The sequence below is a fragment of the Lithobates pipiens genome, unplaced genomic scaffold (assembly GCF_037356315.1).
Source record: "Lithobates pipiens isolate NorthernLeopardFrog02 unplaced genomic scaffold, aLitPip1_a1.2 Scaffold_18, whole genome shotgun sequence".
In the NCBI taxonomy this organism is placed as follows: Eukaryota; Metazoa; Chordata; class Amphibia; order Anura; family Ranidae; genus Lithobates; species Lithobates pipiens.
The window spans coordinates 139,569,131-139,584,798 of record NW_027507758.1 but is presented as its reverse complement, the minus strand read 5'-3'; the positions used below and the strand labels follow the sequence as shown (position 1 = coordinate 139,584,798).

The window sequence follows — 15,668 nt, the reverse complement described above, 5'->3', positions numbered from 1 at the left end:
TGACAGGCTGCTGCATCTTATGGGCACACACTGGTGAGGATGCTGCATCTGACAGGCACTGGTAAAGCTGAATTTGATTGACACTGGCATGCAGCATTGATCTCCTGTACCACGTCCCCAGTCTGACTATTTCCTGTATAAAAATATTTTTTAAAAAGTCATTTTCGGTATCGGTGCTGTTTTGGTATCAGTTTTCGGCACGAAAAAACCCATTTGGTGCATCCCTAGCTGTAACAGCTTTCATTTCAATTGCCTGGTGTTCCCAGCTCTTGCAGTGGCACAGACCCAGTCCCGCCTCCTGGCCCGGGTACTTTGATAGACGGAACACATCCCGGCATTGGACCGGTGTTCTGTCTATCAAAGTACCTGGGCCAGGAGGCGGGACTGGGTCTGTGTGACAGCTTTCATTTCAATTGCCTGTGTTCCCGGCTCTTGCTTGTTACAGTGACGTTTCCTGCTCTGTGATGATCCAGCCAGCTCTCTTCCCCTGCACTGGTGAAGCAGCATTGATGGGCACTGGTGAGGATGCACTGATAAAGTTGTTAATTTATTTTTGTAACTTCTGCATAAAACATTTAAGGCTACTTTTGCATTGGGCCACCCAGCGATTAGCACTAAAGCGCCGATTGTTTTTGTGGCGCTTTTTGGCCACTAGCAGGGCGCTTTTTACCCCGAAAATAAAGTTTTGCTGCCCATTCGTTGTAATGGGAAGGGCATTTTGGGAGCACTAAATACAGTGCTCCCAAACCGCCCCAAAGATGCTGCTTGCATGACTCTTCTGAACGTCCCACAAGCGCACCGCCTCAGTGTGAAAAGACACACTGCATTGAATGGGAGGTTTGTTTCAGGCGCTTAGCAGAGGCTATTTCTAGCTCTAAAGCGCCTGAAAACCTTCCGTGTGAAAGTAGTCTAAAGCCTCATACGCATTTTCTGCTGATTTTGTCTTCAGATTTACCAAAACCATGTAGTGTAAGGGCCTTCCTGGTTGCATACAAATTGAAACCTCTAAGGTTTGACCTCATATTATATGGTTTTGGTAAATCTGAAGGAGAAAATCTGATAATGTGTATGGGGCTTTAGTTTCAGTTCATGAGCTAATTTATGAGGGCATGTTTAGGGCGGGTAGGGCCTGGCTGGTGCGTGATCCTTAAAATGGTTGTAAACCTTTACAAACCACTTTGACCTACAGGTAAGCCTAGATTAAGGCTTACCTGTAGGTCCAAGCAATATCTCCTAAACCTATATGGTTTAGGAGATATTTGCCCGAAAACGGGCACCGCTGTCTACGGCGCATGCGCCGTAGACAGCGGCGCGCAGGCGCGCTGAGCTGAGCTGAGAATGGAGCTGCCGCATTTGTCGACTCCCGTGCGCATGCGCGGGAGTGACGTCATCGCGGCTTCGCCGAATGACAGCGGCGGAGCTGCGAGACGCCACCAGCAAGATGGATGCGGCGGACTACAGGGGACAGCGGCGACTTCGCTGGCTCCTGTGTCAGGTAAGTGACACATAATGGACTACTATGTGATGCATAGTAGTCCATTATGCTTTACCTTTGCAGGGAAAAAAAGAGGAAGTAAACTCATCAGGGTTTACTTCCTCTTTAAGGCCTGGCTGGTGCGTGATCCTTAAGGCCTGGCTAGTAGCTCAGGACATAAAATTTGAGTCCTGAGAACTGTTCATAAAGTGGCAGCGCTAGTTACCTGAAGACAGATCTGGACTAGTAAGTGTCTATTAACCATTTAAGGACTGAAAGGATTTGCCCCCTTAATGACCAGGCCGTTTTTAGCGATAGAGCACTGCGTCGCTAAAACTGACAATTGCGTGGTTGTGCTATGCTGTACCCAAACAAAATTTACTTCTTTTTTTTTTTTCCGCCACAAATAGAGCTTCCTTTTGGTGGTATATGATCACCTTTTGATTTTTTGCGCTATATACAAAAAGCGACAATTTTTTTCTATAATATCCCCAAAAAAATGTATTCATCAGTTTAGGCTGATATATATTCTATATATTTTTGTTAAAAAAAAAATATATATCCCAATAGGCATATATTTGCGCAAAACTTTATCGCATCTACAAACTATGGGATGGATTTAAGAACTTTATTTTTTTTATCGTTTCTACTGGTTATGGCAGTGATCTGCAATTTTTTTTTTTTTTTTAGCAGGATTGCGGCAGACAAATCTGACCCCAAATGACACTTTGCCCGCAACTGTGCGAGCAGACTTACTCTGACAGTGGTTCGTGCAGGAGAGACAACTACAGTGGGTGGTCGTTAAGTGGTTAAAAATCAGCAGTTGCAGCATTTGTGGCTGACTTTTTTTTTTTTTTTTTTTTTTCTTTTGAAGTTCTTCTTCAAACCTTTAAACCCCCACACCAGCATGCCACATCCACACAAATGCACTCAGGGGTACCCCCATTCAGGGTAATGATAAACATTCAGCAGGCAGTAGCAGGGTATAATTGGTGACACAGCATATGTAGACTCCCCTCCGCTGCCTTTGCAGCTTAAAGTAAAACTTTAGTCAGAAAATGAAGCCCCGCTAGATCACTTCAGGCTGGCCCCTTTTGCAGGTGTAGCTATGTAAAACATTAAAAATAAGTGCCTACACTGTTTAAAATCCAGTAATACACTGTCTTACCCTGCTCTACACATGCTCAGTTGCTCTCCGTTTTTAGACATTGCTGAATTTGTAGGGGTCGATCTGCTGACGGCCTCAAAGAGTAACTTCACTTTTGTTGAGAACGAAAACATTCCCTTCTGGGTGATCAATGTACATTGCAAGGATTATAACAAACTTTGTTGCAGATTCCTACCTTTTTTGTTATTCTGAAGAAATTTGTGTGCTTGTCTGTGTCCATGTGGGAAAGTGAGTCTAATGGGAGTGGCTTCATAATTATCAATCCACTTCTGCAGAATCAGAACTCTGCTGGGCCTGCATCCCTTTAAGCATGATTTTGAATTGGGAGTATCTCACCAAAAATATTTGGTTGCAGGGGATGCTTGATATCATTTGACTTGTATCTTAAAGCCGAGTTCCGCCTGCAAAAAAAAATTAAGCTACAAATACTGCAGCGGCCGACTTTTAATATAAGGACACTTGCCTGTCCAGGGCGCCTGCGATGTCCTCACCCAAAGCCGATCCGTCCCTCCGCTCTGGGTTCAGGCGTCGGCATCTTAAGTAAGGAATCGGGAAGTGAATCCTTGCGGCTTCTCAGCCTGTTTCCCTACTGCGCATGCGCGAGTCACGCTGCACGTTCTGACTAGTCCCTGCTGTCTTCTGGGACCTGTGCGTCTCCCAGAAGACAGCAGGGCTGAAGGAGGAGGGGTCGGATATGGCGTAGATCACCTCGGATACTGCAGCGATCATTCACCAGAAGTGGGAGCAAGTACTTGGATTACAGGTATCTGCTCCCCCCTGAAAGGTGTCAAATGTGACACCGAGGGGGGGTGGGGGGTTGGGTTGAGAACCGGTCGTATAAGCGGAAGTTCCATTTTTGGGTGGAACTCTGCTTTAAAGCAGACTTCTGGGAAAGTCAGTGAGCCAATCGCACAAGCAGGAAACGTTTCTGGGGGGTGATCTGTACACAGAATGTGTACAGAACACTTCCAGGTAGCCATCTTGCATTGCACTTTACAGAAAAGTACAGAGCTGCAGATTGAAAAGAGAGAGGTCATTTTTTAATCACATTTAATTACAATATGACTTGTCACAATTGTATACACTATATACTATTTTTTTATTTTATTATTTACAATTTTTTTCCCATGAAAGTGGCATTGCCCTTTAAAGTGGAATTAAACCCTCATATCCTTTATGACAAGGAAGCTGCTTCTGTTTGATCTGCAAATGCCATGGTGCTGCACATTGATTGTTTGGTTGAGGACACAAAAAAAAGTGACCGCGATCACAGCATTCCAAGAATGTAACTTTCTGTAAGCATCTTCCAGGACAGCTCATGAGACCTAGGGCTCCTCCTACCAGGACAGGAAACATAAAATGGCGTTCCTCCAGGCCCCATGTCAGTTATTAGTGTTTCCTCCAGACGGAGGGTAACATGTTCCTGGAACCTGGTCTCACGAGCAGGGGCTCTAATGGCTGTTTGGGGTGTATCACTGAACTTTCTCCTCTGCCAGAAGCAGCCCCTCTGCTGGACAAGCTGGTTGTACTGCTGTTCCCTGTTCTCATTGCCTGGAGAGGGCCAAGACCAAGGTGATGTCAGGCCCCATAGCACGGGTTGCATAGGCAGCACGGTGGTATGCTTGCCCCGCTGACAGTGTGGCTTGTAGGTGCAGGGGAAAGATGAAGCTGTGGCACTCCAAGCTGGCCCAGAGGAAGTATCCAGCGAGGGTCAATTGCGGGGCATATGTCATCATCTGGACCTGAAGACGGTGGTTCCGGTCTCCATAAACGCTGTGAACAGGGGATGCTGGCTGCTGGTGTTTGCTGAAGAAGCAGCAGAGGTGGTGGACTACCAGAGGGGCAGGATGGATCCTTCTGCAGTACATGCACAGGCAGTGGATGCGGCCCCCAACACCAGCACCTCACAGGTAAGCCTGGAGTGTTTTGTTACCCTCTTGCTATCCTTGTGAGTGTTCCCTCCCCCCTCTGTAGTATTGGGTGTAAGGGGGACACATTTTTCCCTCCTTCCTGCACGAGGTGTTATGGAGTGGTGGGTGGCTTAAAATTACAGTATGGGTCATTTATTTTGTTTTGCAGACTAAGACCCAGAAAACGGCCCAAGGGCAGCCACCAAAAAGGAAATGTGTAGTTTGCAGAAGCAAGTTGAGCTCCTCATGGATCAAAGCAGTTTGCCGCACCTGTATAGAAGGCCTAGTAAAGGATGACCTGGTAACCTCCTGTCAGATCATGCTGACTTCTTAGAGATGAGCTTACATCTACCTTCAGCTCATTTAAAACTCTAATTGACAAGTTTCAGGCTCCCGAAGGGGGTCCATTTCCAATTAGGCCTTCAGTCGGCAGCAGAGTGTGGAGAGTGAAGGCTCTGAGGCTGAAGCCAGATCTTCAGATAATCTACCTGTTCTTCTCCGGAAGAATTGGGGTCAGATACAGGACCCAGGGATAGAGAAATCCACAAGGGGCTCTAGGTTTGTTAGCCTTTAAGTCATCAACATCTTCCAGGGATATCTATACAACACTTGAGATGGAAGAGGAGGTGGTACAATTGTTTAAACATGACCTTATGTACAAAGGTTTGCATAAGAAGTCTTGCGTTTTTCCAGTGCATAGATCCTTTCTTGATACTATCAAACTGGAGTGGGAAAATCCAGAGAGAAAACCTCTTTTCTAGTAACCTAAAAAAATAAGGTTTCCATTTGATGAGGACACAGCGCAGCCGTGACACAAAAATCCTAAATTAGACACACCTCTTTCAAAAGTTTCAAAAACTCAGACCTAGCGTTTGACGTTATTGGCACGCTTAGGGACCTGATGGACAAGAGGGGATTTCCTTCTCCACAGAGTCTGGGATTCAGCTTTTGGGAATCTTAAACCAGCTGTTGCCTCCACATGTGTAGCCAGAAATTTGCAAGTATGGTTGACACAGATACAAACACACTTGTTGGCAGGTACCTCTAGCACAGGGCTCGACAAAACCCGGGCGCCAGGTCGCATTGGCGACTAGAAATAGCGACCTCGCGCCTGGGGCAGCACAGCTGGGGGTATCCTGTCTCTGTGGACCCCCCCCAGCGTGATCGCGTCGGGCCGTTCCGCCGGCGGCCGAAAATTTAGGCCGCGGCTTTGAGGCCTTCTGCGGTCCTATGATTCCTTATGGAATCTGGCGCCCTCTTGTGGTCGGCGTTGGTATGACAAACCAGCAATGCTAATGAAGCTTCCTCTGTTTTATATTACCTGCCTCCTCTTCCCTTTTTTTAGAACCCCCTAAACATTATATATATTTTTTATTCTAACATCCTAGAGAATAAAATGGTGGTTGTTGCAATACTGTCTGTCACACCGTATTTGTGCAGCGGACTTACAAGCGCACTTTTGTTGGGAAAAATAATTTAGTTAATAAAAAAATAAGACAACAGTAAAGTTAGCCCAATTATTTTTTATATTGTGAAAGATAATGTTACGCCGAGTAAATTGATACCCAACATGTCACGCTTCAAAATTGCACCCGCTCATGGAATGGCGACAAACTTTTACCCTTTAAAATCTCCATAGGCGACGTTTAAAAAAATTCTACAGGTTGCACGTTTTGAGTTACAGAGGAGGTCTGGGGCTAGAATTATTGCTCTCGCTCTACCGATCACGGCGCTACCTCCTATGTGTGGTTCGAACATCGATTTTATATGTGGGCAGGACAGGGCGCGTTTAAAAATTATTATTTTTTCTTCTTAATTTAACTTTTTTTTTTTTTTTTTTTTTTTTTTCACTGTTCTTTTAAAAAAAAATGTTGTGTCACTTTTATTCTTATTACAAGGAATGTAAAAATCCCTTGTAATAGAAAAAGCATGACAGGTCCTCTTAAATATGAGATCTGGGGTCAGAGAGACCTCGGATCTCATATTTACACTAAAATGCAATTGAAAAAAAAATTGTAATTTGAAAAAAAAAAAAAAAAAATGTCCCTCTAAGAGCTATGGGCAATGACTTGGAGACGGGGGGGGGGGCGGCGACGGCGCTGCTATCTTCCCCTCACTCGTCTCCATGACAGGCCAGGGACAGGTCCGGATCGCCGTCACGGACCTGGCTCCTAACTTTTTAAGCTGGCTCCTAGATTCCAAGCAAATTTGTCAACCCCTGCTCTAGCAGATTCTGAAATCTTTCCCTCTCCTCTTTCGTGCAGTGAGGTTTTTAGCTGATTCTTCCGCAAAGTCTGTAAGAATGTCATCCAGGACTTCGGCCTAAGTGAACTCGGACAGAAGAAGCCTATGGATTAAAACCTGGTCAGGTGATCATCTTTTTGGCCCAGATCTGCAGGACGCACTGGAACGCATGGCTGATAGAAAAAAGAAAATAAGAAAAAGCCGACGGCCAGGAAGTTTTTTTTTTTTTTTTTTTTTTTTTTTCTTGGCCAAAGTAGGCAGCAAAGTCCTAAAGAAAAGGACAATAGGCCCGAAAAGCAGTGGGAGGAAGTTTGAGGGCCTTCAGTCGCCTCAAGTCCATTCATCCTGGGCCTAGTGACCAATGGGTACAGGCTGGAATTTGCTTGCCAACCACCAGAGCGATTATTCGTCACCTTCCCTCCCCAAGATCGGGGGAAAAAGCGAGGGCCCTGGGTCTCCAAATTGGGGACTCGTTGGGTCAAAAATTCCTGATCCCTGGTCAGATCAGGGCAAGGGGTTTTATACCCATATATTTGTCATCCGAAAGCCGTCAGGAAAGTTGGCTTATCCTGAACCTTCGGTCTCTAAACCGTTCAATAAGATGCAAGCACTTTTGTATGGAGACGGTGTTCGCAAACAAAAACCTGCTTTGCCCAAACTGCTTCATGGCCTCTTTGGCGTTGTGGGATGCTTATCTGCACAGCCCTATCCATCCAGCCTTCCAAAGATTCTTGAGACTGGCAGGCAAGATGGGAACAGATTCGGCACTTTCAATTTCAAGCCCCCCCCCCCCCCCCCCCCCCTTCGGTCTGTCCTCAGCCCCATGCATTTTTACGAAAGTGTTGGGAGGCGCTGGCTCCGCTAAGGTTAAAGGTGATAACTATTATCCCTTACTTGGACGACCTAGTGGTGGCAGAGTCATGCCAAGTTATTAGCGGCTCTCCAGACTGTACAAGACTTCCTTAAATCCCTAGGCTGGTTAATAAACAGAAGTCTTCCTTAATTCCAGCCCATATCTGGGGTACGACTTTTGCTTAGTAGACCAAAAAATGTTTTCTCCCGCAGGAGAAGGTCTCAAAAATGATGCAAATAATGTCAGGCTTACAGACCAATCAGTTGTTCTCGCTGAGAGAGGTTTCAAGAGCAGTGGGTCTGATGACCTCCTGCTTTCCCCCCCGCAGTGCCATAAGCAAGATTTCATCTACACCCATTGCAGCGGTTTCTACTAAGAAACTGGGACGGAGATGCAAGTTCCGTGGAATTAAGGGTCTTTTTACCGCCAGGGTAAAAAGAAGCTTGTGGGGGAGGACAAACCTGCACCTAACATGAGGTCTACCATGGTCCATTCCTATATTCCAGAGGATCACTACGGATGCGAGTTCCTGGGGATGGGGAGCCCACCTCAGCAACACAGTGGCATAGGGAGAATGGTCCTCGAGGGAAGCAAGAGCTTCATTGAATCGGAGAGAGCTTCCAGTGGTTCAGAGAGCCTTGCAGACATTTCAGATGGAAATCAGGGGTCACAGTCTCCAGATACTTTCAGACAATATCGCAATGGTTGTGTACCTCAACAAACAGGGAAGGTACAAGGAGTCAGATACTTCAATCTATTGCCCAGGAGATTTTATCATGGGCAGAATGGAATCTAGCCACAATTACAGCAGTGCACCTGAAAGGGACACAAAACTGTCTGCCCGATTATCTGAGCCGCTACCGGGTAGTTCAAGACACTTGGTCCCTTCATCCCGTGTTTGCGGATCTCGCCGACAGATGGGGATGTCCCGAAGCGGACCTGTTCGCAAATTGGAACAATCGCAAAACAGAGAAGATCTTTTCTCTGAACCCAGCAGATTGATCATTGGGGATCGATGCTGTGGCAGATCCATGGCCATTCGGCCTCTGTTTACGCCTTCTGGATCAGACTTATTCCGGAAGTCCTAGACAAGACAGATCTTGTCCTAATCGCCTCTTTATGGCCCAAAAGGCCATGGTTTTCCCTGCTACATACAGACTCTGGTCTTGCAGCCTCTACTGAGTCTTCCGAAAAGAGAATACGTACTATCGCAGGGTCCAGTGTCGCACCCACAGGTGGTTTCCTTAAACTTATCGGCTTGGTATCTAAAGAGAAGATACCAAGTGCCTAGGGGTTCTCCGACCAAGTAGTCAAGGTAAATTGCAGAAAACCAGTCACTAGAACCATATTCCAAGGTTTGAAAAAAATTTAACTCATGATTAGCTGAGAATCAAAGATTAACTTATGATGTTCCTTGAAGTTTCTATGCAGAAGCGAGCCTGATTTTTCACTTTCCAGCTTTAGTAAATAAACCCCATTGTGTACTTAAAAGTGGGGTATGCCTGTATTGCTCTGGTCAGTATGGTTAAAAAAAAAAAACTGTTAAATGCATAAAAGAGAAATTTTTTTTCCCATGTTGTCACCAGTCGGTGTCACTGATCACCGCCACACCCATACATATGATGTAGTACATCACTGGTGACAGCATGTGTGGTGTTGTGTGTGTGTGTGTGTGTGTGTGTGTGTTTTTTTTTTTTTTTTTTTTTTTTTTTTTTTTTTACATTTTCTTTATTTTCCAAAAAATTACAACTTCATAAAAACGTGCCATGCCTCTTACTAAATACCTTTTTTAGTCTGTCTACTTTACAAAAAGGCATATCCGTTGGGGTGCAACGCATCGTTCCTTGGATCAGAGTCACGGATCGGATCATTTTTCGGATCAGCTAATTTAATTAGCAAAACCCTGTGAAAATTCCACCACCATATAGTCCCCACTGTAATATTGGCTGAGCGTGGCTGAGTGCTGCAGGGTATGGAGGGATAGCTGTTTCCATCTCAGGATCTCTCCCCTCCACTGTACAGATTATTACAGAGAGGGGAGAGAGGAACCGGTGTCGTGACATGACGCCGGTTTGTTTACAAGTGATCGCTCCGTCGGAGCGATCACAGTGTAAACAGCCTGGGTGAGACCGCGGATCGCGGCATGTGCCGATCCGAGCGGGGTGACCCGTTGGGATCACGGATCTGTGACGATCCATTGCACCCCTAATATCTGTACTGTCCTGGTGTTTTTGGGGGTGCCGGTACATTGGGATTGATTTTCAGATCTATAATACAGTGCCTTGCGAAAGTATTCGGCCCCCTTGAATTTTTCAACCTTTTGCCACATTTCAGGATTCAAACATAGATATAACATTTTAATTTTTTGTGAAGAATCACCAACAAGCGGGACACAATTGTGAAGTGGAATGAAATCTATTGGATAATTTAAACTTTTTTAGCAAAAAAACTGAAAAGTGGTGCATGCAAAATTATTCGGCCCCTTTACTTTCAGTGCAGCAAACTCGCTCCAGAAGTTCAGTGAGGATCTCTGAATGATCCAATGTTGTCCTAAATGACTGGTGATAAATAGAATCCACCTGTGTGCAATCAAGTCTCTGTATAAATGCACCTGCTCTGTGGTAGTCTCAGGGTTCTGTTGAAAGCGCAGAGAGCATCATGAAGACCAAGGAACACACCAGGCAGGTCCGTAATACTGTTGTGGAGAAGTTTAAAGCCGGATTTGGATAAAAAAAAGATTTCCCAAGCTTTAAACATCCCAAGGAGCACTGTGCAAGCGATCATTTTGAAATGGAAGGAGTATCAGACCACTGCAAATCTACCAAGACCTGGCCGTCCCTCTAAACTTTCAGCTCAGACAAGAAGACTGATCAGAGATGCAGCCAAGAGGCCCATGATCACTCTGGATGAACTGCAGAGAACTACAGCTGAGGTGGGAGAGTCTGTCCATAGGACAACAATCAGTCGTACACTGCACAAATCTGGCCTTTATGGAAGAGTGGCAAGAAGAAAGCCATTTCTCAAAGATATCCATAAAGTCTTGTCTAAAGTTTGCCACAAGCCACCTGGGAGACACACCAAACATGTGGAAGAAGGTGCTCTGGTCAGATGAAACCAAAATCGAACTTTTTGCCCACAATGCAAAACGATATGTTTGGCGTAAAAGCAACACAGCTCATCGCCCTCAACACATCATCCCCACTGTCAAACATGGTGGTGGCAGCATCATGGTTTGGGCCTGCTTTTCTTCAGCAGGGACAGGGAAGATGGTTAAAATTGAGGGGAAGGTGGATGCAGCCAAATACAGGACCATTCTGGATGAAAACCTGTTGGAGTCTGCAAAAGACCTGAAACTGGGACGGAGATTTATCTTCCAACAAGACAATGATCCCAAACATTCAGCAAAATCTACAAAGGAATGGTTCACAAATAAACGTATCCAGGGGCTAGAATGGCCAAGTCAAAGTCCAGACCTGAATCTAATAGAGAATCTGTGGAAAGAGCTGAAAACTGCTGTTCACAAGCGCTCTCCATCCAACCTCACTGAGCTCGAGCTGTTTTGCAAGGAAGAATGGGCAAGAATTTCAGTCTCTCGATGTGCAAAACTGATTGAGACATACCCCAAGCGACTTGCGGCTGTAAACGCAGCAAAAGGTGGCTCTACAAAGTATTAACGCAAGGGGGCCAAATAATTTTGCACGCCCCACTTTTCATTTTTTTTATTAGTTAAAAAAAGTTTCAAAAATCTAATAGCTTTCGTTCCACTTCACAATTGTGTCCCACTTGTTGGTGATTCTTCACAAAAAATAAAAAATGTATATCTTTATGTTTGAAGCCTGAAATGTGGCAAAAGGTTGAAAAGTTCAAGGGGGCTGAATACTTTCGCAAGGCACTGTACACATCATAATTTGTGGACTCTGACTTTCCTACAGACTAAATAAACACAGATGTTCTTTATTTTCCCCAAAGAAATGTAGCAGTATACATTTTGTCCTAAATTTACAGAGAAATATTATTTGAAAGATTTTTTTTACTAAAAAAAAAAAAAACTTTTTTTTTTTTTTCTTCTTCTTTCATTTTAGCAAAAAAAAAAAAACGCCCAGTGGTGGTTTAAATGCCACCAAAAGAAAGCTCCTATTTGTGTGGGGAAAAAAAAGATAAAAACCCCATATGGGTACAGTGTTGTCATTCAGTGTGACAGCAGTGAAAGCTGAACATTGACCTGGGCAGGAAGGGGGTGAAAGTGCCCAGTATTGAAGTGGTTAAAACAGGACTAAAGCTCTACTGTACCCCAGTGTAAACACAGGTTTTTTTTTTTTAAATTGCAAAACGACACCAACCTGCCTGATCACAGCGTTCCCCGCAATGTAAGCTGACCAAGCTGATTCTGTGTGTTGGGATGATCGGCTTATACGCAGAATTGATGTCATCTTTTACCGGCTAATGCCGACATTGTAGGGAAAATTGTAAAGGTAAGCATCTCTGCCCTGAGTTCTCATTTAACCACGTGTTTTTACCCCCTCCCCCCAATCGCAAGTGTAAAGAACCCTACACCTGTGACAGCCCTTGCTGACCCTTTTTCTTTTCAGGAAGCAGTACAGTAGTGGCTGCGGGGCATTTAGAAGGCGAATCTGTCCCCTCCTAAATGCCTGTTTGCTCTAAAAGCAATACAAACAATAGGCTTATGTTGGATCAACAAGAACTATTTTAAAACCACTTTCATGTTGAGTGCTCCCTGTTTGCCTTCCACAACTTCCTGGAGTCCCTTCATGCTTTGCAACTTCTCTTCTGCTGTTTACCTTCAATTTCTAAGGACTACAGATCCCACAGTACCTTGTAAGTTTACAGACTTCAGGACTGTTCATATTATTGGGAGTAGGCTACAAATCAAAGTAGAATGTGGACATGTATAATTTTTAACCTTTTTGACTGTAGTTAGTTTGATCCTTTCACTGCCACTGTGATATTGTGGTGGGTAATCTGGGGGGAACTGCCAGTGACATACAGTGATAACACTATACACTGTCACTGTACTAATGGCATAGGCTGTGAAGGGGTTAGCATGTATGGTGATCAAGGGGTTAAATATGTGCCTATGTGTAAAGTGTGCTTTATTTTACTAGTTAATCTCTAAATTTCTCATACCTGTTTTGATCTAGACATTAACTGCTTCACCATCCCTAATGTGTGTGACCTATACATTTAAGGCAGGGCTCGACAAAACCCGGGCGCCAGGTCGCATTGGCGACTAGAAATAGCGACCTCGCGCCTGGGGCAGCACAGCTGGGGGTATCCTGTCTCTGTGGACCCCCCCAGTGTGATCGCGTCGGGCCGTTCCACCGGCGGCCGAAAATTTAGGCCGCGGCTTTGAGGCCTTCTGCGGTCCTATGATTCCTTATGGAATCTGGCGCCCTCTTGTGGTCGCCGTTGGTATGACAAACCAGCAATGCTAATGAAGCTTCCTCTGCCTGTTTTATATTACCTGCCTTTTCTTCCCTTTATTTAGAACCCCCTAAACATTATATATATATTTTTTTTTTTTTTATTCTAACACCCTAGAGAATAAAATGGTGGTTGTTGCAATACTGTCTGTCACACCGTATTTGTGCAGCGGACTTACAAGCGCACTTTTGTTGGGAAAAATAATTTAGTTAATAAAAAAATAAGACAACAGTAAAGTTAGCCCAATTATTTTTTATATTGTGAAAGCTAATGTTACGCCGAGTAAATTGATACCCAACATGTCACGCTTCAAAATTGCACCCGCTCATGGAATGGCGACAAACTTTTACCCTTTAAAATCTCCATAGGCGACGGTTAAAAAAATTCTACAGGTTGCACGTTTTTGAGTTACAGAGGAGGTCTGGGGCTAGAATTATTGCTCTCGCTCTACCGATCACGGCGCTACCTCCTATGTGTGGTTCGAACACCGATTTTATATGCGGGCAGGACAGGGCGAGTTTAAAAATTATTATTTTTTCTGCTTATTTTAACTATTTTTTTTTTTTTTTTTTTTTCCACTGTTCTTTTAAAAAAAAATGTTGTGTCACTTTTATTCTTATTACAAGGAATGTAAAAATCCCTTGTAATAGAAAAAGCATGACAGGTCCTCTTAAATATGAGATCTGGGGTCAGAGAGACCTCGGATCTCATATTTACACTAAAATGCAATTGAAAAAAAAAATTGTCATTTGAAAAAAATAAATAAAATGTCCCTCCTAAGAGCTATGGGCAATGACTTGGAGACGGGGGGGGCGGCGGGGCGGGGGCGGCGGCGACGGCGCTGCTATCTTCCCCTCACTCGTCTCCATGTCAGGCCAGGGACAGGTCCGGATCGCCGTCACGGACCTGGCGCCTAACTTTTTAAGCTGGCTCCTAGAGTCCAAGCAAATTTGTCAACCCCTGATTTAAGGTACCTAGTGCTCTATTAACAAATGTCCTGTTTTTAACCCCCTCAATACTGGCATGTTTCTTTATCTCCAAAACTTTGTGGTAGAGCGGCACGATTCTGGATGAAATGAGAATCGCAATTTTTTTTTTTTTTTTTTCACAATTTCGAAAAACTTTTTATTTTAAGAGATTTACAACCCCTGAACATTGGGTTATTAAACAAGATGGCAATAAAATAAGACTCAATGCTCTTTATTTTTCATTGCTTTCATGAAATTTTAAGAAATGTAATGTAATGTGTAAGGAAATTACCCATTTTTTTTTTTTTTTTTTTTTTATATTGGTGTTTGCCAATACCAATTACGCCATACTAACACAACTTTTTTGTTTCCACTTCAGCTGTCAGCAATGGTACAAAGCATTAAAAAGTGATTTTACATATTCATATTTTTTTTTATTAATTTTTTTATGAATTCTGGTGTGTTCAGTATTTCTATGTGTAATTTATGTATTACAATATACTCATATTTGCATCTTGCAGGAAGATGGAGTCAGGCAGATACTTGAAGAGATGAAAGCTTTGTATGAACAGAATCAAACAGATGTGTAAGTACATGAATGATTGAAAATGTAGATAAATGAAAAGCATGTGTGTTTGTGTGTGCGCGTGGGTTTTTTTTATTTTTTTTTTATGTTAGGTTATTTCTCACACACCTATGTATAGCAAAAAATACACCCCAAAATGCATTCTACTACTCTGAGTATGCTGATACCACATGTGAGACTTGCACAGCGTGGCCACATGCAGAGGCACAACATGCAGGGAGCACAGTCGGGCGTTCTTGGAGCATAAATTACACACACAATTTCTTGACTACCTCTTAAAATTTTCAAAGCCATGGAGCACCAGGACAATGGAAACGCCCCAAAAATGACCCCATTTTGGAAAGAAAACGACTCGACGTATAACCTATGAGGCATAATTAGTCTTTTGAACATGTCATTTTTAATTTTTTTTTTTTTTTTTTTTTTTTTTTTCTACAAGTTTTTGGAAAATGTGTAAAGAAAATGAAAACACATTTTTCTTATCTTTTCTTTTATTTATTTTTTTATACACAAAGTTGTCCATTTATACAATATTTCCAAACATAGCCATAGCATGTACATCCAAAAATAGATTCTCCTACTCCTCTTGGCTACGGCGATACCACATATGGGAGACTTTTACACAGCCTGGCCACATAGAACATGCAGGGAGCGCCATCAGGCGTTCTAGTGGCATAATGTCAAATCTAATTTAACTACCTATTACACCTTTGTGGCATGAATGGGGATGGATGAGCCGTGGATGGGGCTGGCTGAGTATGAATGGGATGACTGAGCATAAATGAGGATGGCTGGATGAGCATTGCTGATTAGGAATGGATGGCTGGCTGAGGATGGATGGCTGGAGTGGGCACAAATCTGCACTGTGGGCACTCCACATCCAGGCTGCAGCACCATCTGATCTCTTCCCCCTCCCTGTACCGATCTGTACAAAGAGGGAGGGAGGAATCGGACGTGACGCCTGTTTGTTTAAAAGTGATCGCTCCGTCATGTACGCCCTCCGAGTTAACGAGCCACGCTGTA

General features: G+C 43.9%; 1 protein-coding gene across 2 annotated transcripts in view; it reads left to right on the top strand.

The window, feature by feature from the left end:
• The window catches only part of GINS1 (GINS complex subunit 1), a 56,217-nt gene that overhangs the window by 2,568 nt on the left and 37,981 nt on the right, over positions 1-15,668 (top strand). For both annotated transcript variants that reach the window (XM_077486187.1, XM_077486186.1), the window contains exon 2: positions 14,581-14,645. In XM_077486187.1, coding sequence (XP_077342313.1) covers positions 14,611-14,645 — 35 coding nt within the window. In that variant the 5' untranslated portion in view covers positions 14,581-14,610. The remainder of the gene's footprint in view (positions 1-14,580; positions 14,646-15,668) is intronic.